At 39.5% G+C, this 27,399-nt stretch overlaps 2 protein-coding genes and 1 long non-coding RNA gene across 3 annotated transcripts; 1 reads left to right on the forward strand and 2 right to left on the reverse strand.

Moving 5' to 3' along the window:
• Nucleotides 1-1,192: 1,192 nt before the first annotated feature.
• smx5 lies at nt 1,193-4,523 on the forward strand. The gene is made up of 5 exons (XM_079350718.1): nt 1,193-1,302; nt 1,512-1,579; nt 2,483-2,513; nt 2,623-2,682; nt 3,952-4,523. Exons 1-5 carry the CDS (start codon nt 1,300-1,302, stop codon nt 4,075-4,077), a joined length of 288 nt encoding a protein of 95 aa, XP_079206844.1. The 5' UTR covers nt 1,193-1,299; the 3' UTR covers nt 4,078-4,523.
• Nucleotides 1,605-2,051, reverse strand: LOC306828338. Its single transcript, XR_013779728.1, has 2 exons — nt 1,783-2,051; nt 1,605-1,732 (listed from the first exon to the last, which is right to left on the reverse strand). It is a non-coding gene; the product is annotated as an uncharacterized lncRNA (long non-coding RNA).
• A 2,225-nt stretch (nt 4,524-6,748) lies between the features above and the next one.
• Nucleotides 6,749-13,727, reverse strand: bcl6aa (BCL6A transcription repressor a). Its single transcript, XM_079350528.1, has 9 exons — nt 13,632-13,727; nt 11,189-11,360; nt 10,876-11,097; nt 9,822-10,787; nt 9,307-9,488; nt 9,047-9,214; nt 8,830-8,960; nt 8,217-8,354; nt 6,749-8,101 (listed from the first exon to the last, which is right to left on the reverse strand). The coding sequence occupies exons 1-9, from the start codon at nt 13,660-13,662 to the stop codon at nt 7,958-7,960; spliced, it is 2,154 nt and encodes a 717-aa protein (XP_079206654.1). The 5' UTR covers nt 13,663-13,727; the 3' UTR covers nt 6,749-7,957.
• Nucleotides 13,728-27,399: the final 13,672 nt, after the last annotated feature.

Raw genomic sequence — 27,399 nt, forward strand, 5'->3', positions numbered from 1 at the left:
TAACACATTGTAATTAACTTCCATGTACTGTATGTCAACCAAGTGTTTGTGGATGTCATTTGCCAAAATCACAAAGCACAGAAAACAATGAACCACCTCAACAAATAATAACTCTTCAAGACTACATGAGGTGCCGAACACAAGTGCAAACAAAACATAATTAACTAATTCACTTCTTCTTAGTACATCACGTCATAACAGTTTACATTTGATCCAGTATAGAAAAACAATCATTACACAATACAGTCTAATAAATTATCTGTAATAAGTTACTTTTCTTCTACTTTCCCATGCTTTAAAAATATATTCAGACTGAGAAAAGAACAATATCAAAGTGTTATCTTGTGAAAGGACTGTTTGAGCCAGGAACATTTCTCATATCATGATACATCGGACAGTATGAATTCTACTTAGTTCAGCTCACAATATTAAAACATTTTTACATCCTTTGACACTCAGCCTCTTTATCTCCTTGATTCAATATGTAGTGGTAATAGATACCACGTCTCAGTTATGTGCACAATGATCTTTGACTTTTAGGCAATTTTAACTTAACATATATTTCACATTTAGAGTCTTAAATAAAATTTGAAAATTGTTCCCTGTTGTGGTTTCCTCCAGATTTCTTCTGCTCGTGATTTTATAGATTTAACCAGGACTTTAGACTCACAAACCAAATATTCATAATATAGAAGACCAGACAAGAGAATCATTTGTTCATCTCCTAAATCAAGACATTTAGTGTTACAGCAGCAAAGCAAGATAGCGGAAGAAAATCAAACAGTGCAAAATTTAATTAGATATAAGAATGTAAAAAAAAATAGTTATAAAGCCAGTAACTTCAAGATGTAAGTCTGTATAAACTGCACGAACACCCTCGTGCACACAGTTCATACAAGGATGGACATGTTATTGCACAACTTTTCCCATAAATTATTATTGCAATGCAAATCAGATTTAAAAAAAAGAAATACAAATAAGATGCAATCAGGTGATTTAATAATAAGCTAAAAATTGATAACAGTTTAGCATTGTCAAAAAGATAGCATTATAAAAAGAGTAATGACTTAGATCTCAGCGTCGTGCTATAAAATGTTATTGTTGTCATTTTAAAAGCTTCAATAAAGAGCTTTAAAGCTCCCAGGTTTTATTTTTAAAACACCTGTGAACATTTAGCGCAGCTTTGGCTCCCTCTCGTGGAACTACTCGGTAATTACATGGGGTTCAGGCGCTGAGCTACTACGTTCTGTCATACGTCATCCACGTCAGACGCTCTGCCGCAAGAAACCTGCTGCAATAATGGTACGAATCACGATGAATGTATTCGCTTGTTTTAGTGAGTTCTGCTACTTGAGCATTAATTGTGTGGTTGAAGCGTATTACCAAAAACACTTAATTTCTCTTTGTGATAATTGTGTTTATTGTGCGCCGTCTGCAACGTGCTCGACTTTTAGCCCGCTGCTAACATTAGCATCACCCTAACACTAGCATCACCCTGCTCTGTGTTTCAGCTTTTCTACTCGTTTTTCAAGTCGCTGGTGGGGAAAGATGTAGTGGTGGAGCTCAAAAACGATCTAAGGTAAGGCTGTTTTTTTTTTTAAATTATTATTGAAACCTTCTAAACATTTCCACAGTCTTCGTTTAGCTGGTGGCTGATTCACAGATCAGGAGGGAGAAGTGAACAAAATAAACAAAACACCCTTTTTTAAGGCTAACAAAGTCATTCAAACAGCTTAAAAGTAGATGAAGTAGAAGATCAAAATGACTAGAAAATGAATGAACTTCCTTGTTTCTGTTGTTATGTATAAACATTATTATTTTCTTTTAATTTGAAATACGTGGATCCGTTTAAAAGGATTCTAATGATACAGAGATTAAAATTCAATCGAAATCCATGTATTTTATTTTTATTTTTCTACTGCAATGTAAATTAAAACATCCTAGCACCAGGTCATTTCTTCTTTTCATTCAAAAAGTCAGTACGTTTGTGATGTGTGATGGACTTCTTCCTCTCCACAGCACCTGTATCTCATGAAACACATGTAGTAATGTTAAAGCTTTTCCATACAATCCTACAGCTTTTATTAAATCAACGCAGATAGTTTCACGTTCTTTCCAGTGAATATGAGTTGTTGCCTTCAGGACAAAAAGGTATAGGGTACCAAACTGCAAGTTAAATAGATAAACTAAATAGTGCAAGATAGTGTGTGCAATACAATCGATTGCATAGGGAAGTGCAATTGAATTAATGACGTTATATGGGTTTATGTGCAAATGAAGTGATGTATGTGTTCTGTGCTGTTGTGTAATTTATGATACATATACAGACGTCTGTGTTGTGCTGTTTCCTTTGTGTTGTACTATATGTGACTTTCTCTTGTGTCCAAAGCACAGGGGAGACAATAAAAGCAGCTAACTATTAAAAAGTATCAAACATTTTGACAAGTCATCATCATTTGAATCCCTACTTTTCTCTTTTCAGCATCTGCGGTACACTTCATTCTGTGGACCAGGTCAGAAATAACTTTGTTTCTTATTCTCATCCGAGGCTATATGTGTTTTTCTATGAGCCGGTCCAGTTCTGACTGTGATTGTGTTAAAATCACTGTTTGTGTGTTTCAGTACCTGAACATCAAGCTCACAGACATCAGCGTCACAGATCCCGAGAAGTATCCACACATGGTAGGTCTTATCAGTCCAGCAGCTCTAAACTTGATCTATCACTTTATAGGTACAGGGCCTTTGGTATATTAACAAATGGATACTTGTAAACATCGGCTTGCTCTTACGGCTTTCTCCAAAGTTACCAAACCATTGTGTCAAGTTTGTGCGTGTAAATGTTGCTCTCAAAAAACACATTTAAACGATTTAAAGCGATATGATTTACATTGGCGATGCACCAAGATATAAGTACAAGTACTTACATTTGGGTACTCACGGCATAACTTAGTTTTTAAGATGATAAAAGACAAACATAGGTACTTGACCTTGCATCGAGTACAGCAAGCAAACACGGTGTCTGTGATGACGGCTGGGAACCTTTTACTTCGGCTCCAAAACACTTAGAAGACGACGAAATCCTGTATGATCGACAACTGACAACGGCTGGTGATCAAGAGCAACGAACTGGGTCAGAGCTTCTGTTATTTTTCCCCTCACACGGGTTGTCTCTTCTCCAGCGTTAGCTGCAAAGGTGACTGTAGCTGTCTCACACTGCTAGCTTTAACAAACTGAAATATCTCCACACCGCTGACCTCCCGCTTCTCTCCGCCTATCCGCTCCGCGTGCCCGCCATAAAGTGGTATCAGTGCCGTTGTATCTGCGTAGTCTTACGACTACGAGAACTTAAAGACAGCATCATGCCGATGCCGAATGCTGGTATCGCTATTGGGTCATCACTAATCGACATTTGTTGTTTTACTTCATCCTTATTTTGAAATGTACATACAACTTTATGTAGAGGTTTGATTCTGTGATTTACTGCTGTAGTATTGGGTCTCAGGGGTTACTACTATACAACAAGGTCTAAGAGTTGAATGAAATCCAAAGAAGCGTAAACACACACATGCATGTAAACCTCGCAGGAGCAGATGTGGACTTCTGTCAGTCCAGAAATTGACCGAAGCGATCCCATTTCAGTCATTTTATACTTTTTGAATTTTTGTGGGGTTTAAAAAGAAGAAAAGAAGACAGTACAGGATATCTTAATAATAATAATAATAATAATACATTGATTTTATATAGATGATTTTCCCAGCTGACAGGAAATTTAAACAAACTTCAACAAAACACCCATGAAACGAGCATGACCTGAACAACGCTCCTCCTCTTGTTAGCTTTCAGATGTAAATGTCTGCTGAATTTAGCTTGACCATATTTATTCCAATAGTTACTTTTAACCCTTTTAACGCCTCATCTAATGACGCCTCCTCTTTGATGCTTCTGCTGCAGCTGTCGGTGAAGAACTGTTTCATCCGAGGCTCTGTGGTCCGGTACGTTCAGCTGCCTGCAGATGAAGTGGACACGCAGCTCCTGCAAGACGCCGCACGTAAAGAAGCCATGCAGCAGAAGCAGTGATTGACCCGCGGGGTGGGCTTTATTTCATGGGGTGGGCTTTATTTCATGGGGTGGGTCAGGTGGGGAAACTTTTGGTTGTTCTTGAATCTTCATGTTAGTTTTGACTTTGGATCATTTAAAGATTATGATTCAGTTTGTGCAACTTTTGTAACATTTTCCTCTCATTGGAGAGAGCATTTAGTTTCATTCCTGACTTCTGTCAAAAAAATTCACTCAAAAAAAAAAATCATCATTGGAAATGATCGTTACCCCCACAGCACAGGCTATGTCAGAGTCTTCATTTGTCTTTGGTTGATTTTATTTTTAAGGAATAGATGGAAGTACCATTCAGAGCCCAATCATCTCTTTAACTGTTTCTGTTTCAAAAGCACAGTTGCTTCTCCTCAAAAACGATGACTGTTTTTTTTTTTAAGTCACTTTGAAATAAAAACAATATTTTATTTATATTTCAAACGTTTTTCATTTTTCATTTCGAGGTCATTTGTGTTGTATTTTCTATTGTACAGTTATGTACAGACATTAGGTCTGACCTTTAAAATGTGAAAGAAATGAATAGGTAAATGTCAGGACTTAGTTTATAGGAAATTAACATTTCACATTATCTCTTTTACAAGTGATCTGAACCAGAATACAGATATGTTCAGATGAAGGAGGAGATGGTGAAAAGATGACAATGTGTCTCAGGACTCTTCGTGTGTGCTAAACAAGTTTATTACATGACGTTTGAAATGACGGACTTATCTCGTGCACTTCGAGGAGGTGTCAACAAACCTCTCTTTCCTTCTTACTGTGCAGCTGGTGTGATCACTAAAGTCACCATGCAGGCAGAGCAGACGTCTGTAAACTGAAAGAAAAAGGAATAGTTTATTTTCAAAAGGGTGACATGAAGGAATGTTTTTAATAAATGAGGAAACAGGAAAACAACATGAAACTACAGCATGTTCATTGTAACATCACTATGTGTTGTAATGTTCTTATTTTCAGATGGTAGGATCCCGTTTATTGTCCCCTGAGGGAAACACAAAGTGCCACACAAAGCTGCCCGATCACAATCAGAGCATCGTCAGTCAGTGAAACACAAGAGTAAGATGATCCCTTTACAGTGACAGGAACGTTACATGGACCAGCTTCTGCTGCCCCCTCCTCTTCATTGACTTCTTCTACATCCCATTTAAAGAAGTAAGAGAACGGGATGAGCTGAAGGATTAAAAGGCTAGACCAAATATAAACGAGAAACGTAGAAAAGCAGTTCTTAAACACAGAAGAATTAAGATGCTAATCATGGTCTAAGTAAGAGAAGTTCTCCAGGTTAACAATACAACAAGCCAATTAAAACTGAGGTCAATTAACAAACAAGTCCACGCCAAGTAAAAGAGCAGTTTATATAAAAACAATACCCGTGTCACAGTTTAATAGGAGCATTTGTCTCCTGTTTCTTTTCTTGCCTGTTTGTTCTAACAGGCTACGTTCTGTAAGTTGGTCTTCCTTCCAGGACTCTTAATGTCACCTGATATAAATGAATCCAGCATAATACTCACTTTCTGTTTTACTTTTCCTTTTTTTAATAATCACATTTGGTTAGTTATTGCAACAACCTTTCTTCCACTCGCTCACAGTAGCCAAAGATGCAGCTTCCTGTCTGACATTGATGAGAGCTGATTGATGTTTTGAGTCGTCTTATTCTCCTCTTACGTTACAATGTTTGGCTGTTTTTTTTTTTAGACAATTTACAAAGGGTAGCTTTCATTCTTATAGAACAATGACAAGGTTTTTTTAGATATGTTTTTTGGCCTTTTGGCCTTTTTGTTTAAATGGGACAGTGGAGAGAGAGAGAGAGAGAGAGAGAGTGGGGAAGGACATTGGGAAAAGGAGCCATCAGTTTGAACCCGGGTTGTCCTCTTGGAGAACTACAGCCTCCGTACATGAGCAGGAACAAACCGCAAGGCCATCTTTGCTGGTTATTTTTGAAAAAGTTCTGTGGACAGCTGGTACAGTCCTTGGACGTATTAGCAGAATCTGGAATCAGTCATTACCTTCAGTGCAAACTGTAAATGTTATAGATCAGATTATTGCAACAAATCAGCACGTGTAAAACATTCTGGTCAAATCGAATGAAAACTTCAAGCAATCTGTGTCTCACTCCAAGTCTGTGCTCTTCCATCCTCTGAGGGCTTCAGTCAATGTAGACAGCGGTAAACATTCACCTCAGTAAGTGCCCCATATTTAACTGTCTCATTAGCATTCTGTGCTAAAGCCTTACAATAACAGAAACAGACAGAAAGACATGAAGACTCTTGAGAACTAAAGGACGTAAAGATGAAGGTAAAGATCAAACAGAGATGTCGGGGTGATGAAGTTCTGTAAAATCAATCAATTACTTTGGTCAAAGTTCTTATTAAAATATTCTTCATATTTTGATTATGTCAAAATGATCAATTATACTTGCAGGGTATCAGTGGCCTAGAGCTTAGTTTGTGTGCCCCGTGTGCAGAGGTTATAGTCCTTTAAGTGGTCCTACGATTCCTACGTGTGGCCCCGTTCCATCATGTCATTCCCAAACCTCTCTCTTCTGACTCTATCCACTGTCCTGTCTCTCTAATGGAGGAACTGTGTGACTATATGTGTAGCATCTTCACTCACTTTAATATGACAAACTGAGTCTGGGAGTTAATACATAGAAATCCAATACCTTTATTTTACATTCATACATCAATAACATTGTACAATTATTTTAATGCAGTTAAAAAAGCCCAATCCAAAAACAAGTCCTGAAGATTTACAATGATGAATTTGCATGTTTAAAGATTGGTGACAAGCCTTTAAAAATATATACACACACTCACACACACACACACACACACACACACACACAAACAAACAAACAGAGGGATGCAGGACGAGTTGTGTCCTTGAGTTGTACCTTAATACAGCCGAAGAATTCAGTCAGCGTAGAGAAAGGCACATTGAATACACAGTGTATGTACAAACAAAACAAAAACCTGAACACTTACACAACTTTACTGTAGGATCTAGAACAATGAGCAAAAAACTGTAAACCTTCACTTATGGAAAACAAACCAACAAAAACACATCTATACAAATACGTCTGAAGCAAAATATTGTCTTGGTCATAACAAAGTTGTACCTTGAAATGCATTTCAACACTTAGATTGGCTCTGCCAGCAGAGAGAATCCCACAGATATAATTACACAATATGTCACAATATTTACGCAGTTGCCCACTTCATGTGCGCTGACAACTGGTCAGGGTGTAACTCATGCATATCCTCATCAGACAGCAGCAGCACTCATCTGATATGTTTTACGCTAAATCCAATTACTACGTCTTTTCTTCGCCCGCCCCGTTCTTCACATGAAAATGGCAACTTGACGTGGTGCAACATGTACGTACATCGACATAAAAATGTATAGACAACTCTATACAGCCGCAAATCTCGTTATCTTAAAATATATGTACCACTGGTCGATCAAAATTTTCAATACTTTCAGAAAAGTAAGTTCTCCGATATAAAATACTGTATTTTCAAAAAACTGATTGTTTACATTCCTTCCCTCTCAATAAAATAAAGCTTTATATGCGTACTTTCAGAGCTTAGAAACACTTCAACATACATATACATATATATATTCATATTCATATCTATATAGAAACAATAAAGTGACTAAGACGCCATACGTGGCTCTACGTTCACATGTAGTGGAAACCCGTTTAGAATGGCATACGCAGCCAATTGAATTGTCTAATGAACACAGTGTGGCACTACAATTTTGGATGATTGTACAAGTTGGGGTCTTTAAATGCCATGGTCAAGATTGCCTCTTTTAAAAAATAAAAAAAAGTTCCTTTTTTTTTTCCAGCTCAGCATGTCTTTGTCAAGTCGGTCGGCATGTCCGCTGTCGACATGCGGTATTGGATCTTTGTGTTGGTGATGGCGCCGTGCTTCTGCCGGAGATGCAGCCGGAGCTGACTCTTGTGGCGGAAGTGCAAGTTGCATTTCTCACACTGTGGAGGGAAAGTGGCAAAACGTTACTACAGGTGTTTGATCATCTTTGTAGTCGTAAATTGAATTCTAGAGGTCATAAAGTTATTGTGGCTCTTTAAGCAGTTGTCAACTTACATGGTAGGGCTTTTCTCCTGTGTGGATACGCAGGTGGCTCTTTAACGTCTGCAGGTGACGGAAGCGGGTTCCACAGATTTCGCATGGATACGGCTTCTCCCCCGTGTGGATCAACACATGGGCACGCAGATGAGCAACCTGACGTGTGCACAAAAAATTCAAAATTATTTTAAAATGTTACAAAATTAAAAAAAAAAAAACAACAACAGCCTTTGACACTCTGCAAAATGGTTTTCTTTCAAAAATTTCACAGGGCATTGTTTTATTTGTTGACTACGGGACAGTAGATTTCCAACAGTCATGATCCACACAGGACTTCACAAAATCCCACTTCTAAAGTAGACCAGGTGTGCAGCTTAAGAGTGCATACCTTTAATTTTTCTTCTTCTAATCTGGAAATGAGTTGGCAAAGCCTCAGTTCAAATACTTGTCAGACAGCATGTTCTGTATAAAAGCCCTAAAGGATGTTCTTCACTGTAATTACAGGTATTTGGTTAAGCTGAAAATAAGTAAAATCACCTGTAATTGCACTTGAGTATTCGTGCAAAAAGTCCCAATACAACAGAGAAGGAAAAGGTTAAATATGCTGGAGTCACAGTAACGGTGTTATTACCTGTACAAAACGAGCTCCGCAAGTTTCACATTTGTATGGCTTCTCTCCTGAGTGGATGCGAGTGTGAGTCTTGAGGTTTGCTGGTCTATTAAACTGAGCACCACAGATATTACAGCGATAAGGTTTCTCTCCTGAAAACAGGGGGGGAAAAATGTCAGAATTCAGCAGCTAAGAAAAGATGATCCAACAATAGCGTAAATGAATCATTCGGACGTACCTGTGTGGACTGTCTTGTGGCTGGCCAGGTTGCCCTTGTAGCGGAACGCAGCCTGACAGCGGTCACACTTGTACGGCTTATCACTGTGAACTTGAAGCATGTGTTGTTTCAGCGCTTCGTCTTCGGCGAATTTGGAGTCGCATTCGTTACAGAAGAACGTACCGTTTTCTGTTTGGAAGAAACCAAAGTTAAAGTTTACCTCGACTAAATACACGATAACTTTTGTCACTTATGCTTCTAGATATCTGTTTTAAACTAACCGCAACTGGAGTCAGAGTATTCAGAGTGCAGCTCTGCCATGTCCTCTGTTAGTCGGGACCTGGACGAGTTGGGACAGACGTCAGAGTGCTGTGGAGATAGGGTGCCGCAAGTTGAGCAGTTCAGGCGGCTCAGGTAGTGTGGAGGGTGGGCGTCGCTGCTTCTCAGAGTTCCCTCTAGTGCACTACAGACAAAAAAAGAACAAAAACTTGAACTAAGAAATGATGAAAACTTCAGATCAAACAGAATTCCATCTGAAGATAAGAATTCTGTTAAATGTCCAAAATCCAGAACTCTAAATTTGACTTTGATCATGCTTGTGTTTTAAACAAAAGTACATAAGGTATTTTTCTACAATATTAAATAACTGGGGAACGAAGATTGACATTCTAACAAACAAGATCCTCTCGCTGATCTTCTACCTTAAAATCCTCCCAGCAGTGTTACAGTTTGATTGACATGCCAGAGAACATTTAGTTCTTGAGTAACATGCAGCTTTGTATTTGAAAAGCCTCACCTGCTAATGATGTTGTTGAGACGGCTGGCCTGCGGCACAGGTAGGTCCTCGCTGTGATCGCTGCTCTTGCTCGTGCTTTGTGGGTCGAGGTTCTCTGAGTCACTGGGGTGGAGGTAAGGTTGCATGCCGAGTCTCTGAGGTGAGCGCAGCCCGGGATCCCGCAGACCCACCTCCTCCTCTTTAGCGCTCTGATTCAGCACGATGAACTTGTACTTCTTCCAGTTGCGAGCTTTGGGGTCCTGCGTACCTTGCAGGTTTTGCACTCCGCTGGTTTGGGAGAGTCCGGCATTCTTGCTGCTGCTGGACTCTGTTGGGGAGTTGGGCTGGCAGTCTGATTTGAGGGGGCTCTGCGGGCTGCTCATGAGGCTCTTGCGCCCAGTAGAGGAGATTCCCAGTGGGTAGTGCTGATGGATCAGGTCTTCCTCAGCCTGGGGAGCGTGATCTTTGCCCAAGTCTTTCTGGTGCTCGAGGTTGAGCCCAGGAAACGCACGCTTCCTTGTAGCGAGAGTGATAGACTGGCTGACCCCCTCGTGGCTTTCCTTCCTCATCTCGTCTTCTCTCCCTACCTCCCTGGAAGCGTAGGTGGTGGAGTGAATAATGTTGGAGGTGCTGGTGCCGACCGCCCTGCTGTACTCTGCCCTGATGAGGTTGGCGCTGTCGTGCGGAGAACAATGCTTGTGGTGAAGAGCGCTCTTTGAGAGGTCAGCAAAAGCGTTTTTGGCATCAGTGAGCTTGCAGAGCGGGAAGGGGAACCCTGGCATGGGAAACTGCCCGTAGAGATGGTAGTTGCTGGGGGTGCTGACCCCGTTGAACATGTTGGAGCCGTAGGGCCTCCCATCCCTGAACGGAGCTACGCGGCTGTGCAAACTGTCAACAACATCATGGGTCCGGTAAGCATGGACGTCCTGAGGTAAAACCAACGGACTGACCAGAAACTCATCTCTGGGCAGCTTGGCAGCCGGATCACTGAGAGCAGAATGAGACAGTTAAAAACACATCAGACGCGTCTCATAAGGACTTAGACTGACGTTTAATGAAACTTTGTGGTACCAACCTGGATTTAATGAATCTGTGACAGGTGTCCACAACGTGGTCCATCTGCAGATAGATGGCTGTGTTCATGATGGCCATGATCAGACTCTCCTTTAGTGTGAGACGGGAGGTGTACATGAACTCCATCAGGATGGCAAAGCCCTCTGGGTCCACCTTTGGGTCCAGACTGATAGCATTAAGGTTGCACTTGTGGGAGTCAGTAAAGATGGTGTAAAACAGCCCACTGCACACAAACAGAGAACAGATACAAAGATCAGTCAACTCGTCTTCAAACTCCAGCACTTCGTTTAGATCATGAATAACTGAGAACACACCTGCAAGCCATGAGAACAGTCTTATGTGCACGAAACTGCTGCCTGTTGACCAGGATGGTGACATCGGTGAGGATATCTCTGCTCCGCATTCGGTTCAGGTTGAGCAGGACATCACTTGCATGGCGTGTGAACTGTATGCAGCTGTCTGCTGCGCAAGCCATTTTGTCAAGTTCTGCAGAAACAGAAAAAGCCTTCACATTATTTTACACACTCAAAAAAAAGTTTAGTAGATTTTTTTTTTTTTTTTTTTACTGGTGTGCCACAATTTACCTCTGTGTTTAAAGTATGGGTCACTTTAAGGACTGTTTTACTGGACTGAACTGATTTATGATTCTCATTGTGGCAGACCCTAAAAACAAATACAGCTGTTTCTCCAGAAGGCGGCGCCATTTATTAAATAAACACTGTCTAGACATTTAAACGTCTTCCTTTGGAATAATTTCTCTGGCTCACTTTCTGTCTTTATAAACAAAAGATTGACTCATTTATGTTACAAACAAAGATGGAGGAAAACATGTTGCACACTGAAATGGACAAAGCACGCGCTGTTAAACATATTTATGATATCATTCCGTTATAACGGTCTTACTATTGATCTTTTTAGACTTTCTTTTTTTATGCAAACAAACAAAAATAAAGGATGCATTAAACTGGCGTATTGATTAAAAATAAGCAAAGAGCTTATCTTGATAATAAAAACCTTTACACGTACTGTGCATGTTTTTAATCTATTGGCGCCTGTTTAAATCACTTATCATAACTCACTCTGCAGGCAGTCTAACGGAAGAAAAGTTTTCTTCTTCCTCTTGCATGGCCATGCCAGATTTTCACTCAGATTACGATGAGACACCAAACCAAATACAGACAACAGGTTCTGCAAGCCGCTTGCTTTTTAGTGAAAACGTTTGTTGTTGCAAACTAAGAACAGAAAAAAAATGAATGCACGTCTTCGCCTTCATTTAATATTGCAAACAAACCCGGAGCAGCTGGCTTAGAGTACTAACAGTCTTCTATCCTAAAACCTGTGACAGCGGCTTGTTGTGCAGCCCAGCAGCGCGCTGGATTCACTTTTTTTCTCCCCACACACACAATAGTTCACAGAGCATTTCAGGTCAACCATCCGCCTACAGCTTTGTGCATGTGTACAGTTATATTTCATTGACATGAGACAGAGTTAGCTTTATAACACGCAAGCAGATTTCTGACAGAATCTTAACTCGGTGTCAAAAGTGTGAAACTGGACACGTCCGAAAATAGAAGAAGGACAGAATGCACCCTGTGTATAGACACATAATAACAGATCAAAACTGATCTACGAGATTCACTCTGTGACAGACAAACACACAGGCATGTAGGCAACAACGCCACTAAACACATTTTAAGAAAATTGGCTGGACAACAACTCTTTAACTTCGGCCAATGAGTGTCTTAAAGTCACATTATTTTTAAATGACAACACGTGTTTCTTTCAGTTTAAAAAAGTAGCCCTCACATTTCTTTTGAATTATCTTCATTTCTTCGCCTTTTTTACAGGCTGACTATAATTGTTCAAGTGCAGAAATCCTGTCAAACCAAACTCTCGAGTGAGTCCGTCACAGACATTAGACAACACTTTGTAGGGAAAGCCTTTAAGTGTGCGCATCACCAGAAGACTGAAGTATGCACACACTGCAGCGCGGCTTCACAGTGGAAACATGAGAGACAACTTGTCATCCTGTAACGTGGAAACAACACACACACACACACACACACACACACACTTCAACATTAATGTTTCCGCTACAATGTTACGGTAACAGAAGGGCTCGTTCGGCGCAGCCTTTTTCGCTCCATTAGAGCAAATTATCACCGGAGCGACCCGCGAAGTAAAAATACTGTGAACCCGAGGCTGCCATGCTGCCAGCAAAGTTCATCTGACAGCGCCGCGCCGCGCTTTGACACTTTGACGCACTAAGTGGCGTTAAATCAGAGCGCCTTCAAAGCCGCTGACACTCGCCAACTATGTTCAGCCCCGGACTAAAAACCGGACTCTTAACAGCCTTTAAACACCTCAAAATTGTTATTCTCAGCGGTGTAGTTATTTATCTAAATCGTTTAGACAGCTTTACAGCATGACTCTGAGTCCGAGCGGTGTAGGAGGCTGGAGCGGAGCGGAGGCTGCTGTCAGTCCCCCTCCGCTCCGCCCGCGAACAGCGCTGCGCCGAGCCGAGCCGCACGATCTGTCAGGGGGAAGCGCGCTCCTGTCACTGCAGGGGCCACTTCAGAGTTTCGACTCTGCACTGTTCAAACTGCCAGCAAGACACAAGACACACTCAGCCCCGGCTTCACCAACACTCAAACAGCACAAATGGGACAAATACTTATGTCTAAAACACCAAACAACACACAGTAGGACATAACAACTTCGCGCCAATTAGATGAAAAAAGGAATTTAAAAAATCACCTGGTAGCGCTTTCCTAGAAACTTCTTGCATCACCACTTCTAAGAACCCCAGTTCTAAGAATCAGACGAGCACAATTCTCGGAATTTGAGCCCGAGACCGTTCCACTTTGCCGTGACAAGGGAGAGACGTTTTTTCTTCTTGTGGTAAAAACAACTTCTTTATAAAGCGGCTATTCGACAAGTTATAACACACACTGCTTCTTTTACAGGCGAAAGTAACAAATAAGTGTTTAAAAGAGCTAAAAAATGGGAATTAATTCGTAAAATAATGCAGAAAACTGCTTAATAGTGGTCTGAACACCCCCCTGCTGTTGGTTCAGTCCACAGTCACAGGACGTCGAGGCGGCGACGTCACCAGTTCCTTAAACCCAGCCCCCGAAATTCTCAGAACTAATTGATATTCTGATTTAAGCAATGTATCGTTACGTTGCCCTCCGTCGCATTTAACACACAGACCCTTACATGTACAGCACAGACCGACATCCTAATTAGCCTCACACGGACAGGTTGATATGACACGCTCGACTTCTTCTTATTCATGTTTTTTTTTAGCCCGGTTTCCTGCAGGTACGCTGGCTCATAGACGGAGAACGCTGCGAATCAACACCGGGGGTTTGTGGAAATAAGAAAAGCTGTAATACATGTATTATTCAAAGGTATTTAGGCGGTGTGTGGATGTGACTGTTTAGCGGTTTGATAGTTGTATTTAATTGCAGTGCATGCTCTAAGCAGCACTTCTTTGGTCGATTTTTAAAAAATATATATAAACACATAGCCTATATATTCATCATCTCCACATATGACTAGATATTTGGGCTTTTCAACTGTTGATCTAACAGGGCTACTATTCTGTTGTGCAGTATGACAATTACTGAACTGATGATAAAATAGGAAAGTTGTTGCATGAAAGCGTCATTTATTGCAGCTGCACAGAAGTTGTGTGCTTGTTTTCAATCATTGGCTGTAATTAATAATGATGCAGATAGGTTTGTAAGTGAAAAGCTAATGTTTAAATGATATTATACACATTGTGAAATTCAATGTTAATGTCAGGTGTTGGTGTTTTTCGGTGCTGTTAGTATAGCATGCATTCAAACCCCACCTGTCTTAATTTAGACATGTCTTCTTGCTGAAAAGATTACCTTTTCAATTGTTAATTACAACTGAAAGCATGCTTGCTGAATTGACCATATAAAGTGATGTGCACACTTTGTACAAAAACATTGCTCATTGAAATGCAAAGTGAAACATTCCTGGAAAATTAATTGAATTCATTGCTGTGATTTCCCCCCCTCTTCCATTTAATTTAAGGCATGTGTACTCCCTGTTGCATCATTTTGCAGAGTTGGGCAAGAATAAACCAAGCCTTTTTTTTCTCCTAACTTTTCGGCTTACTGGTGTTGTGTTTTACTTCATGTTTCTTTTACATGAAAGCAGCCAGGCTTGAGAGTAACTCAGTGGCAGCGCAGAGAAGTTGAACTGTGTAGTTTGTTTTATCTTTGCATGAGGATGAGAAGTGGTGTGATGATTTTCACCAGTTAGAATGTGCTTGTGTGTGACAGCATGCATCTAAAAAAGATGCATTTATTTCAAGATTTGTGGAAAAGCATTTAGTGTGAGTGACTCACCTTGGAAACTTTGTTTGTGGGGATTCCAGATCACCGGTTCCCCGTCTTTTCTCACCCCGTTTACACCATGGTACAGCAGGAGCATTTGTTGAGCTGATAACACAGATATGTTAAAGTCATTTAAACATGTTGTCAGCTTGCATTATTAACAGTGAGAATAGACTGGAAAAACTCTCCTTTCAAAATGTGCTATTAACCTCAAGTGGGTTTTTTTAACAATGCAAATTAACCCAGCATCCTTAGATTGAGTTAAAGGCTGAGGTCGCACTGATTTATCATTTCAATATTCAGTAGTCAGTAGTCGTAAAGATCAGTAGTCTAACAAAGACTAAAGTATGACCTCCACTTAAGTCTTGTTATTAATGTGATTAATAAGTCAACACAGCACAAGCCATGTGTAAACAATTAGCCTCGTAATCTGTGTTGGATTTAGATTTTTTTTCCACATGTCCATTGATTGATAATTAAACATTTTTAAAAGTGTGGAGAATATCTTGTAAATTCCTTTTTATTTTAATGCTTTATTTTATTTTGATGATAGAGAATATATTTTAAGCTCAGGTCTGGATGTAAATCTTAAACAATGTTCTTCCTGATTTAACATTAATGGAGAATTTTTAAAAAGATTTAAAAATATATTCACACCATGGTCATGGTCACTATACTGCATGTTTAATTATCATCAAGGACATTTAAGTGCAGTTGCCATCAGTGTACAACAGACATGTTATAAGCATCCACATGAATCAGAGACATCGCCTTTCTTTTCTCTTTTTGCTTTAACCCTTTATATGACGACACACTCTACCACAACCAACATTTCCCTGTGGATTGCCCGTGCATCCGCCCATCTGGATCCAGCATCCCACTAAAAACACTCCAGGTGTTCACAAACCATTGGGGACAAAAAATAAAAGTCTCCGAAATAATTAAGACGCACGTTTTTACAGCAATCTCCGATTCAGCACTGCCAAATAAAGACTATGTTGAGCTCCAAACAAAGAGCAGCGTCAACTTTATTTCAATCCACTTGGGGGATGTTTCAGGCGCTCCAGCACAGTTATGCATAATGCACGGCCATAAACCATCCAGGAGTTAGGAGAGAGATGTGTAATTTACCGAGGCCCCATGCTGCGCCCTGCTATAGAAGGATGAGATAATTACCGCAAATCCTTGGCAAACTTTTACTCAACCATTTCCTAGCAAAATTAAATGACCCACTTTAACAGGGCAGAGAAAGAGTGCATGGTTGATCAATACCCCCCCTATTTAAACTGACAGGAGTGACACACACAGCTCATTGTCACATCATGAACAGTGTGTCTGTTAATCCTTGATCACCATTCAGGTTGTATAATTAAACAAGGGTCAGAACGTCAGGGTCTCTTTGTTCGGGCTGCATGCTGTGCAGAAACAATCCCATCCAAAGCAGGTTGTGACAGTGATTCAAGTCCGCACGGCCAGTAACAGCTGCACATTTGGGGGAAAAAAAGAAAATCTTGTACACTTCTTCTGACACAGTGTGAAACATCTCTGAGCCGTATCATTGCCTACACTCTGTGCATGATAGGTCATTGAATAGAAATGCCCACTGACAAAAGCCCGAGGCCCGGAGGTTGCCTCACTTTTTTTTTTCATAAACTGCACACTTTTGTCTCGTTTCACAGCAAATTTCTGCCAACTTCAGTGTTCATTGTCAGCAAAGATGTGAGTGTGGAGTTTTGTTCTGAGAGGCATGATGCAACCGAGCTGTAACACCAAACAGATAATGCTGTTAGCTACAGAGGTCTTTTTAGTTCCTTTCTTTAAAAGAATTTCTTTTTATATTGTTAAGTTTCACTTTTTTAACTCCATGCATCCCAGAAGCATTTTTTTCTTTCTTCCTGCTTTTGTCCACAACAAAGTCCTCCATTTGTCAAACTCCATTCTTTCTGCAGGTCTGAATTGTAACACGGAGAATGTCTGTACAGAAAGATTTGCTCCTCTATTCTCATTGTACGTGTTTGTGTGTTTTTCTTGATCTTCTATTTGAGCACATCATTGAAAACATATTGCATGCATAATTCACAATGTCAGTTAAAGAACACAGCATGTGATAAATAGATGCTGTGAAAAATCCATTGATGGCACTTCAAAAGATTCTCTGTGCAGGTAGTAATGAGCGCACTTGCCTCCTGCTTTTTTAATTAACAGACGAGTCGTTTTCTGACATGGAATCATGTCTGTTTGAAATAATGTGTCTCCGCTCACACACTCCAGGTTAAAAAGTGGAGTTTCATCCCACTTGACAAGGATGAACACAGTGGGAGATTAGCAATAGTACAAAATCATAGCGATAAGGAGGTCACACTTATCTGAGAGGAGTCCCTTGATAATCTGAACTGCTGTTAATACGGTCGTAAAAATGAACATTTTGGCAACACACATACTTCAGGTTGTTTAAAAGTGTATCTCTCTTTCATTATGCTTTAATGGGTTCTCAAAAGTTCGGCTTTTATTGTAAAACTGCATCAACAGAGCTCCAGCGGTCAATAACGAGACTCTCTGGGCATATAAAAGCCGTGTTGAAGACTGTTTTATTCTGCTTTATCAGTTATTTCAAAAAGAAATGACACACACACACACAGACACACACACACACACACACACACACAGAAGCGAACCAAAAAAAAAACAACAACTTTGGAGTAAGTTTCGTCAGTGTGCCCGTGCGTGTGGATAACCTTGAGTTCACCAGCTTGCCTGTGCAAGCTACATGTTAAGGTTAAAGTCAGAGCAGAGGCGTGTTAGTGGGCTAGAATTCCAATTTAGTCAAATCAAAGCATGTAGATTCAGGACTTTCTCAAGGCCGGCGGAGAGGAGCCAGGAATGCAGCCCGCAGACTCAAACTTGATGGAATTTTCCACGCATACCAAGAACAGTCCCCTGCCAGTTTGCCATCTCCTGCATGATGGGTTACTTACTACTAAAAGTGTGCGGTAATAACAAACATCCCCACAAATCTTCACAATCTAAGTGTTTGCACTTTTTTTCCCCTTTTTTCTCTCACATGCCCAGGGCAGAGAAATGCAGAAATCCAAGAGCACATGAGGAGTTGTTCAAATTTGGGACAACTTCTGCACAGATTAGATTCAAAAGCCTCGACATGTGTTTCGACGTGGGTTTGGTTTTTATTTTAACACACATCTACTCCCTTAGATGGAGCATCTGAAAGATAAACAAGTGTGTCGAGTTCTTTTGCACCACCCTCAATAATGATCCAATTAGAATCATCTGTCTGATTCAGCCCCCTTTTCCTGCAAAGCTTGCTCAACACCTATTAGCAAGTGTCAAAATAGAGATCTCTGCAGCTCGATTAAACCGTGTGAGGCTTCTTTTGAATCGTAGTTTCAACACAGATTTAAGACTCGTTCTTGCATCCAAACGTACCAGACATGTGCAACAGTGATCAACTGGAGTACTTACACCACATATGCTAGTACTTAACAAGCTAACAGAAAAGTCATGACAGTATTAGCTTTAAGTAATGGTAATGTGGTTTGTTACAACATCATTGTCGGGATCTCACGATGGCTTTAAAATAACTTATTCAGTGTGTATTACATTTTTTATTGTGATACAAAGATTTAAAAAACTTTATATATTCTTAGTTTGATGATATCATAGTTCATATTCATACTTCTATATATTGTGTTGTATTTTGTTGGACATATTATTGACGCTTTACCAAGTTTAATGAATGCACATCTTTATGCTGATATGCTGGGTGTCGGTAATTGTAAAACCCAAATTTCCCCCCAAGGGATGGATAATAATCGATATTGATCTGAAGTGGAAACAGGCTTTGACTCAGATTCTCACTTTAATTTTAAACTAAATCCGAGGAGAGTTTCTCAGACCATTAAGCCAGACATCAGCTGTTTCCAACCCAGATCTTGTTAATCCATTAAGGATGCCCACAATTTTATCTCAAAATCTTTATTGTGTTTAAGTCAGGGGCAAAGTTAGCCAATGTCTGATGAAATGATTTACGTCATTATTGAAACAAAGCGGAAAGACTGGATGTGATAATGAATATTGGACGCCAATAAATCATTGTGAATTCCAAAACAAATGCAAATGTAGGAGTTCATGTTTACTTTAAAATTACATTTGTATGTTTGTGAATGGACTTGACCCAGATCTACACAGTCAAATGTTTTTATCAAAGCAAAAGACTTACATTTGGACAGGGGATCACGTTGGAGGTCAGGGAGACAGAGAGAAAAAGAAAGAATGACGTGGGAAAATAGACGAGTCAGTTTCAAACCCGGGCAATCCGAGGACTAGAGCCTCTGAACATGGTGTGCACAAACTAAAGACGAGACATCAGCACCCCCACATTTGATTGTTTCTTGCAGTCTCTGTATTAAATGCTTTCTCTGTACACTGTTTGTGGCTTGTTATTTTTTAAGCTATTATGTATGTGTATGTATGTATATATATATATATATATATATATAGAGAGAGAGAGAGAGAGTTTTGATTAAGCCATTTGAAATAATCTAAATATATTAATCTGATGTTGGATAAAGGTTGAACGTTGTGTTTAATAAAAGATGTAAAATTAATGCTTCAAAGTTCAAAGAGTGTTTTTTTTTTTTTTCTTTTCAAATTGTTGATGAACTAAATTGGAGTGTTGTCCAACACTTTTTTAATAACAACAATCTACAATCAGATTTCCAGCAATTTTAGGAGTCTTAGATTAATTCTGTCGACTCGGACAGGGACATACGTACATCAGTGGGACGTCTCCTAAAACAAGGAAGATTCATTTCAAGCTTTCCATTTGCACTGTTTAGGCAACAGACATAACCTTTTCTAATATTCCATTGTCAATGTTACGGCCGCATTTAACAGTCAACAAGTTTAAAGTGATGTAAATGATCCAAGACGCCGAGTTGCTAAACCAGTTTTAATTCTCTTAAGTTATATTAAGAACAGCATGGATTCCTAAAACGCATAATATTTTGAATCTGGTGGGTTTGTCACAGAGTTTAAAAAGCTTAATTGGGGATTGAGTTCTTTTGTCATTCTTAATTAATTAACAGCTACAATGCTCTAAACTCAGTCATGCTTTGGTCCTAATTTTCTAGCAACATTATTAAATTCTCCTATGACACATCGCTCCCACTGCCAGGTCACAGCAGCCGCTTGTGTCTGTCTCTAACAGCTGATACTGGTCCACAGGGCTTGTCAAACAGGAACTACACAAACATACAGCTTCGGGCCACGGTTCAACAAGAACCACACTGAAAGCAGCAACAGTGAAGAAATTTTAACCACCACCTCAAATCACGCTTGAAAGATCTAAAATATGGATGTAGTTCTTAGTTTAGCACTCTAATTAAATAAACATTTTTAGGGTCAAGTTCCTACATCCACCATTGAGGATTTTTTTTTTTCACAATAGTTCTTAATGTCCCTCGTCTAGATTAGCTTTCATGATTGAATTGACAAGCACTCCAGCATTAGTTTCCACAAAAACCAGTAGAGGTAGACAGTATGGACTCATAGCCTGCTTTCACATTTGCACTAAATTCCTGAAGTTTATTTAGTCTCTATATATAGACATAGTTTCCCACTGTGGGGTGCGTGTCTGAGCAACAAGGTCAGGTTCAGGGGGGAACCTCCTTAAATTTTCAAAGGAGCATATCGCTATCTTGGTTATAAAAAGCTGGTGTAGCCTTTGGTTGTCAAATGAAAATTATCGTAAAAGAGCCTTTTTTTGTTTGGTCATAATAACGTGAAATACTTCACCTGTTGAAACGTGAATCTGTATTCTCATTGGGTCATATGTGTAGAAGAAGTGTGAAATATCTTTTGAAGTTGGTGCCTTCTTGACTGAGAGAAGGCAGATATGTTTTGATTAGGGATAAAAGAAAGCAACTCCCATAATGCATAGCACAACGGGGAACCCACTGTAGCTGTGGTGCTCTGCACCACCAGTCTGCCCCGGCTTGAGCCGTCCCTGGGCTCCTTGTCCTCATGGCCCCTGACCGGCAGAGGCGTCTCGCTGCTATACTGTGGCTCATAGAGACAAACATCCGATTCGAGAACAAGACCTTCAAAATTCCCTTCATCCTCATCATTTCATTTTTTTATTTGTTCCAAACATGTCAACACATAATATTCACAGAAAAAAAGAAAGAAAAACTATTCACAATCCAATCATGTTCGGAAATATCCGTTAAAAGTTGAAACATACTTTTTCGCCATTCTCGGTTCTAATCGGCTTTCTCTATAGAGCATGTTAGCATAGCTTCCTAGCACTATGGCGGAGGTGGAGTTTTGATTCTGGGATTGAGGTCCCGCCCACTGATTTGAAATAGGTCTGTAGCTTCAGTGGTCGAAAATAAGGAACTAGCAATGTAGTTTCCCTCCCCTCACACCATAACAGCCTCCAATGACGCAAAATGACGATTGTGGGAGGCTCCTTTTCACACAAAATATATGGCGCTTTCCTGTCTCAGGGGAAAATGAGTGCGGGATGCACGACCATTTTCAAATACTGCCAGGTTTCTAATGATACAAAACTTAATGCTAATGGCTGAAGTATCCCTTTACAGTAATACAGGCCTGTATCAGATGCAGGTACCAGATTATTTTCACATTTGTGTTAGGTGATTTGGAGTACAGATTGCTGTCAGAGTGTCAGGACACTTTTTGCCCCATGTATTTCGTCCTTTAACCATTCAGGGCTTTCCAAACAAGTGTCAGTATTTTAAAATGTATTCTCTAACAGACTGGGTGCCAGTTATAAGACCTCAGAACTGGAGGGATGTGGTCCACTTTCTAGAACTTGGTGAGGATGGCAGTGTGGGTTTAAACGCTCATATTTTTTGTTTTCAATTTTACAAACTGACTCAAGCGGTGTAATAACTCTGAATTACTCCTTTTACTAAAAATAACCACCTCAGCTTTGTCTTTTGTTTAAGAAAAGAACCTGTTGGCACAGTGCTTTTATGGAGCACTGGTCACCTGGCATCATTGTATTATAGATCTGATTGTCATCTGCTCAGGTATGATAACTTGTTTTCAATGATTTGAGCGGTAGGAGCATGTAGATCAGTTTAGTACTTGGTTGGAAAGTCTAAGACTGAGGTTCTGCCACTGTCTGTGTTTACTCGGATGTCATTAAACATGTTTACCTACAGTTGTCTTGGTGCTGTGATTTTGTTGACAGTCAACAAAGCAGTTATTAATTCAATAGTGTTTGATAAGGTTTACTTTATTATAAAGGAAGATTTGATATACTGTAGGTATGTGATATTTTATCATTGACTTCTCTGGATTGTTCTTTTTTAACAGTGCCATGATTACCGACGTTTTCAGGGCCTGTGGGAAGACACCTGAAAGAAACAAGTTTATACTCTATAAAAGATCTTGTGCCATGACTTGGAAAACTTTTTGGGAAAATCCCGTTTGCCGAATTCAAGACAGGAGGAAGAATTTAGTTGTTTCATATTGTCCTCCAGGTTTTAATGGTTGATCGGATTAAAGTGTTTCATGGTGATTTAAATGGATTCAGCACTTTTCTGGATTCTGATGTCGAGGTACTGACAGATTGTCTTACTTTATTTGTTTTTTTTGAGTCAATAAAGTGGAAAATGCATTACAGACCCTGGTGGAATGAAGTTCAGCTGCTTTTGATACAGGAGGGTTTGCCTGTCCACAGTAGCAAACAGAGGATGAGCATTATTATGGTTTTTAGTGGTGACGTCTAAGGAAAAAGATTTTATAATAGTATTTATTATTTGTCAGTTATAGAAGTGAAATCTCTTTTTGTAGAGGTCATAATAAGAGATTTATTTTACACGACCTATATGTCCAGCTTTCCAACACTCTTTTTCTTTTTCTTACCATTGTAGCATTTCTCAAGGGAGAGCTTTTATTATCAGAAACAACCTTAGTGAGTGCACTATAATCCATAACATTTATAATTTTAGAGTTGAAGTTATATAAAAGAGGCTATCAGCAAGGCAACAGTAACATGGTGTTTAATGCATGCACCCCATGTATAAAAAGCTGTAGTCCTCGAAGTGAGCGGCCCGGGTTTGAATCTGACCTGTAGCTTATTCCACTCTGTCTTTCCCTGATTACTAGTTACTCAGTTTAATTGATCTTTATAAAATATTATTAAAAACACACAAAGTGGTTGTCTCTTACAAATGTGATAACATATTTATATGAGTCCCTGTTGTTTCGCACAATAAACAGCATGTTCATTACACAACAGGGCCTCAGGGTGATCTCAATAAAAGGCCTCTCTTTCCTCTGCATATATATACAACACCATGCAGCAGATGTCAGTTGACGGGCTCACATAAGCTTGCTGGTGATGACGTTGTGAGGCCAATTAGCTCACTGCTGTTTTTCACATTTACAAATATTTGTATCAATAGATTAACCAGCAAATTCTTTCGACCATCTATTGATCACTTATTTAAGTTGTTTAAATATCACCAAGTGGTGAGAAATGTTCATCACAATTTTCCAGAACCCTAAGCAACCTCTTCATCTTGCTTCGTTTGTCAACCAACAGTTTAAATGAGGCTTTTCTTTGGGTCAAAAAAGAAGCAAATCCTGATGATAATTTGTCTATTAAAACAATTAGCGATTAATTGAGTTTTTTGGATTTTGATAAGTTGATTTATAGTCTGGTCATTTCAGCTCCTTTTTACATGTACTGGCAAATTTCCAAAAAGACATGGAAGACAAATAGTAAGTGCTCAAAACATGTGGTTTCCATGGCAATATGTTGTTCACTAAAACTTGCCTCTGAAATTTATTAAAGTTTTAACGTTTTTATTTCTGCATGCTGTACTTTGTGTATGACACATAAACTGAATGGAATATATTGGCCGTGTATTCCAACCAGCTTGAGGCACACCTGTGTAAAAATCTTCTTAATTTTTTTTTTTTTTTTACCAATACCAAAGTTACCAAATTATTATGATTTGAAAAGAAAAAAAAATGAAAGGAAATCTGTTTGTTTTTTTCATGAATAGAAAAATAATAATCTTTTAATTCAACTTATAATAAAGAAGAAAATCAAAAGAGTTGCTTTATTGTTTTTGTCCAAGTTTGGGCTCATGATTTAAATAGATAAAAAAAAAATCGTAATCTAAAAAACATTTTGTAGAGTCAATGAACATGAAATCACCCAGTGGTGTGAAACCTTTTTGGGCCCTTTCATTTTTTGATTGGCTGTTAAAGTTTAAGAGAGCATAACTGACCTTACCGCTCATAAAAAGAGCTTTAAGTTGACATGATGAAGGTAAGGTAGTTTTGCAAATAAAAATATCTAAAAAAAAAAAAAAAACATGATGTAAAGGTTGTGCAAGTTATGCACACCTTTTTTTCTGACCTAATCCAAAAGATTATGTTTTCAGTGCATTTGTCCATAGGTACATTTTCATGTCAGCCTGAGTTTGGGTTTCCTCCAGCCAAAGCAGTAAATGGATTTAAATCCAACATGGAAACATGGGATTGGTGAGGATGAAAGCAATCCGAGCAAACCCCAGAAGTCATCCGCTGTACCAAAAAAATAATTTAAATAAACCCCTGAAACTCTGAGTACTGACATGGATCAGGAAGAGATCGCTCCAGCATTTTTATGAAATATCAAGGAAAAGAGATGCATAAAACATGAAACGCACATGTACCTCTAAATTGTTGATTTGAAAAGAAAACGTATCTTTTTTTAAACAAATACCATGTCTTTTTCATTTCTCTGCTGGGTTTGCTCTGTTGAAATAAAACTTTAAATATTCCTTTGAAACTTTGTCTCGTCAACACCTCCAGCTTTTATTCAAACTCGACAGCTCATTTTCCTTCTTTTCTGGAGAGCCTCCCACTCTTTGTTTGCTCGAAACAAATCAACTCGTATAACAATCAGGCCTCATTAATCTGCATTTATGCAAGACTGAAATGCACAATTCTTTTTTTATATTCTATTACTCATGAGTCTTAGAATATAGATACAAAAGCCCTCACTGCTTGCATTTCACGTATCTTTAAAGAGAGAGATACCAGTTAAAGGTGCTTTTAAGAGAGCGAGTGACACCTCCTGTGCTCCACACGTTCCTGGAATTGTTATCTGATCGAATGACACACAGATGCACAAATGTCTGTGCGCTTTACATGTATGGTATTGCAAGCAGTTCTTGATAATATAATGTTTAAATTTAACAGTAAATCAAAGTTCTACTAGCATGTCTTGGGTTGCATTGTGTTCACTGAGCTTGTAAAGGGTGGTTTTATGAGAGCTTCTAAGGCAAAAAGGTGATCTGTAACTAAACAAATGTGTTTTTAAACCACTAGTCTCTGTAAATATCGCCTTTTAAGCTGCTGTGGTTAGATTTTGAAATGGTTCGTCTTCAAAAGCGAACCCAAATGCTTTGTTCAGATCCCATCTCAGCTTGAGTTCAACTTCTGTTTTACATGTCTTTTCATGCAGATAAACCTGCGATGGTGTCATTTACTGTACTTGGGACTTCCATTTGCTTATCAGATGTCAGTTGTTTTATCAGGAGCTGTGTCTCCTGTATGTCCTTCAGTGTTTGCATGCAGTGCTTGGTCCTGTTGTGACAGTCAGTGATTCAGCAATATATTGATCTGATCTCAGATTAGCCAACTATCATAAAGGCATATGGAAATACACAGATGAATCCCTTCTGTGAATGCCAGCAGTGTTTCTGTCCTCTGTAGGAGTTTGTTCTGAGGAGGGAGGATTTCGTCATCACTTACCTGTGCAGGTGTTTAGTGCTGATGCTGCTACAGTGTAAAACTTTAGCACAGTCATATTTGATTAATGAGGTGCGTTTGATTAATTTATTTCAGATGTTACATTGAACATCTTTTATACAGTCGGCTCTTGTAAAGTTGAAAAATGTGAACAAGTCCATGATATCAACTATTGATACAAACATTAGGTCATGCAGTGTTGGTTAGACCTCCTTTTTTTTTAAAGAAATCATCAACAATTGTATCTGTGAACAATTTCTAATTGTCTTGTTATCTGACTATTTTATGGTACCCAACATAATCAAAATCACGTCTGTTGTTTCAGAAATGTTTGTATTAATTTAACATTTTTTGTAAACGTTCGCAAAGAACACTTTCTGTTCTGCAGAAATGTTATGCTTCACGTTTATTAATCCTGCCAGCATTGCATTTTTGTTATTCTAACTCATAGGTGTTAACAACCAGAACAAAGGAGTCTCACCTTTTTTCTGCTGGAAGGAGTGAGGCATGATGGGATCTGTAGTGGGAGTCAGGAGGCAGTGCTGAGCCTTGATTCAAAGCTGTGAGCCCGGTTCAGGAGTTCAGGAAGTGAAGGGGGCCTCTTCTGCACTTCCAAAAAGTCTCTGTCAGCGGTGCCAGTCACTGAGATCAGTCAACTTTTTTTACCTTCACTGTGGTAAGATCCAGAGCACAGCAGAAACACAACCCGCCTCGTTGTCTGCACCAGAGTTTTATTTTTCTGGCAAGGAGCACGATGATCCAGGATGCAGAGTCTGACTGGTGCCCGAGCCTCCCTCAGAGTGGCAGCTAAAGCTGGAGGGATGAAGCTGTCTTCAGTGCAAAAGGGCACCCATTCTGTGTGCGGCGGTGGCGGAGCAGCTCTGGTGAAGCCTCGTGTCTGTCATTGTGCAGCAGGATGGGAATGCTTGTGGAAAGGCGGGCACGGCAGTGCGGCTGAAGTGAGTCAAGTCGACTGAGCACGCTTCATGTTGGTTGAAACAGTCCACAGGGCAATCTCTGGCTCTCTGAGCTGATAGGCCGCCTGCACTCTAGCGTTCATTGATTGTAGCACTCAGTCGCTCCACTTTTCCACGAATGCTAAAACCATGGGGCCGGCTCAGTTTTGGAAAAAAAAAAAGGGAAGAGATTAACCAGCCTGTAAAATAATCCCAGTTTTCTATATATAATTCATTTGAATGAGGAGGCTAAAATCCCATTAAGCCACAGGAGCACAAACATTAGACTGGCAGTGCCTTTAACATGGAGGAACTCTTGGAGCTCAAAGCCATCTGCCAGATCAGAGTTTTTCATATACGCCAATGACACATTGTTTTATAAACAGTGCTTTTATA

This window comes from Symphodus melops (assembly GCF_947650265.1).
Source record: "Symphodus melops genome assembly, chromosome: 8".
Taxonomy (NCBI): domain Eukaryota; kingdom Metazoa; phylum Chordata; class Actinopteri; order Labriformes; family Labridae; genus Symphodus; species Symphodus melops.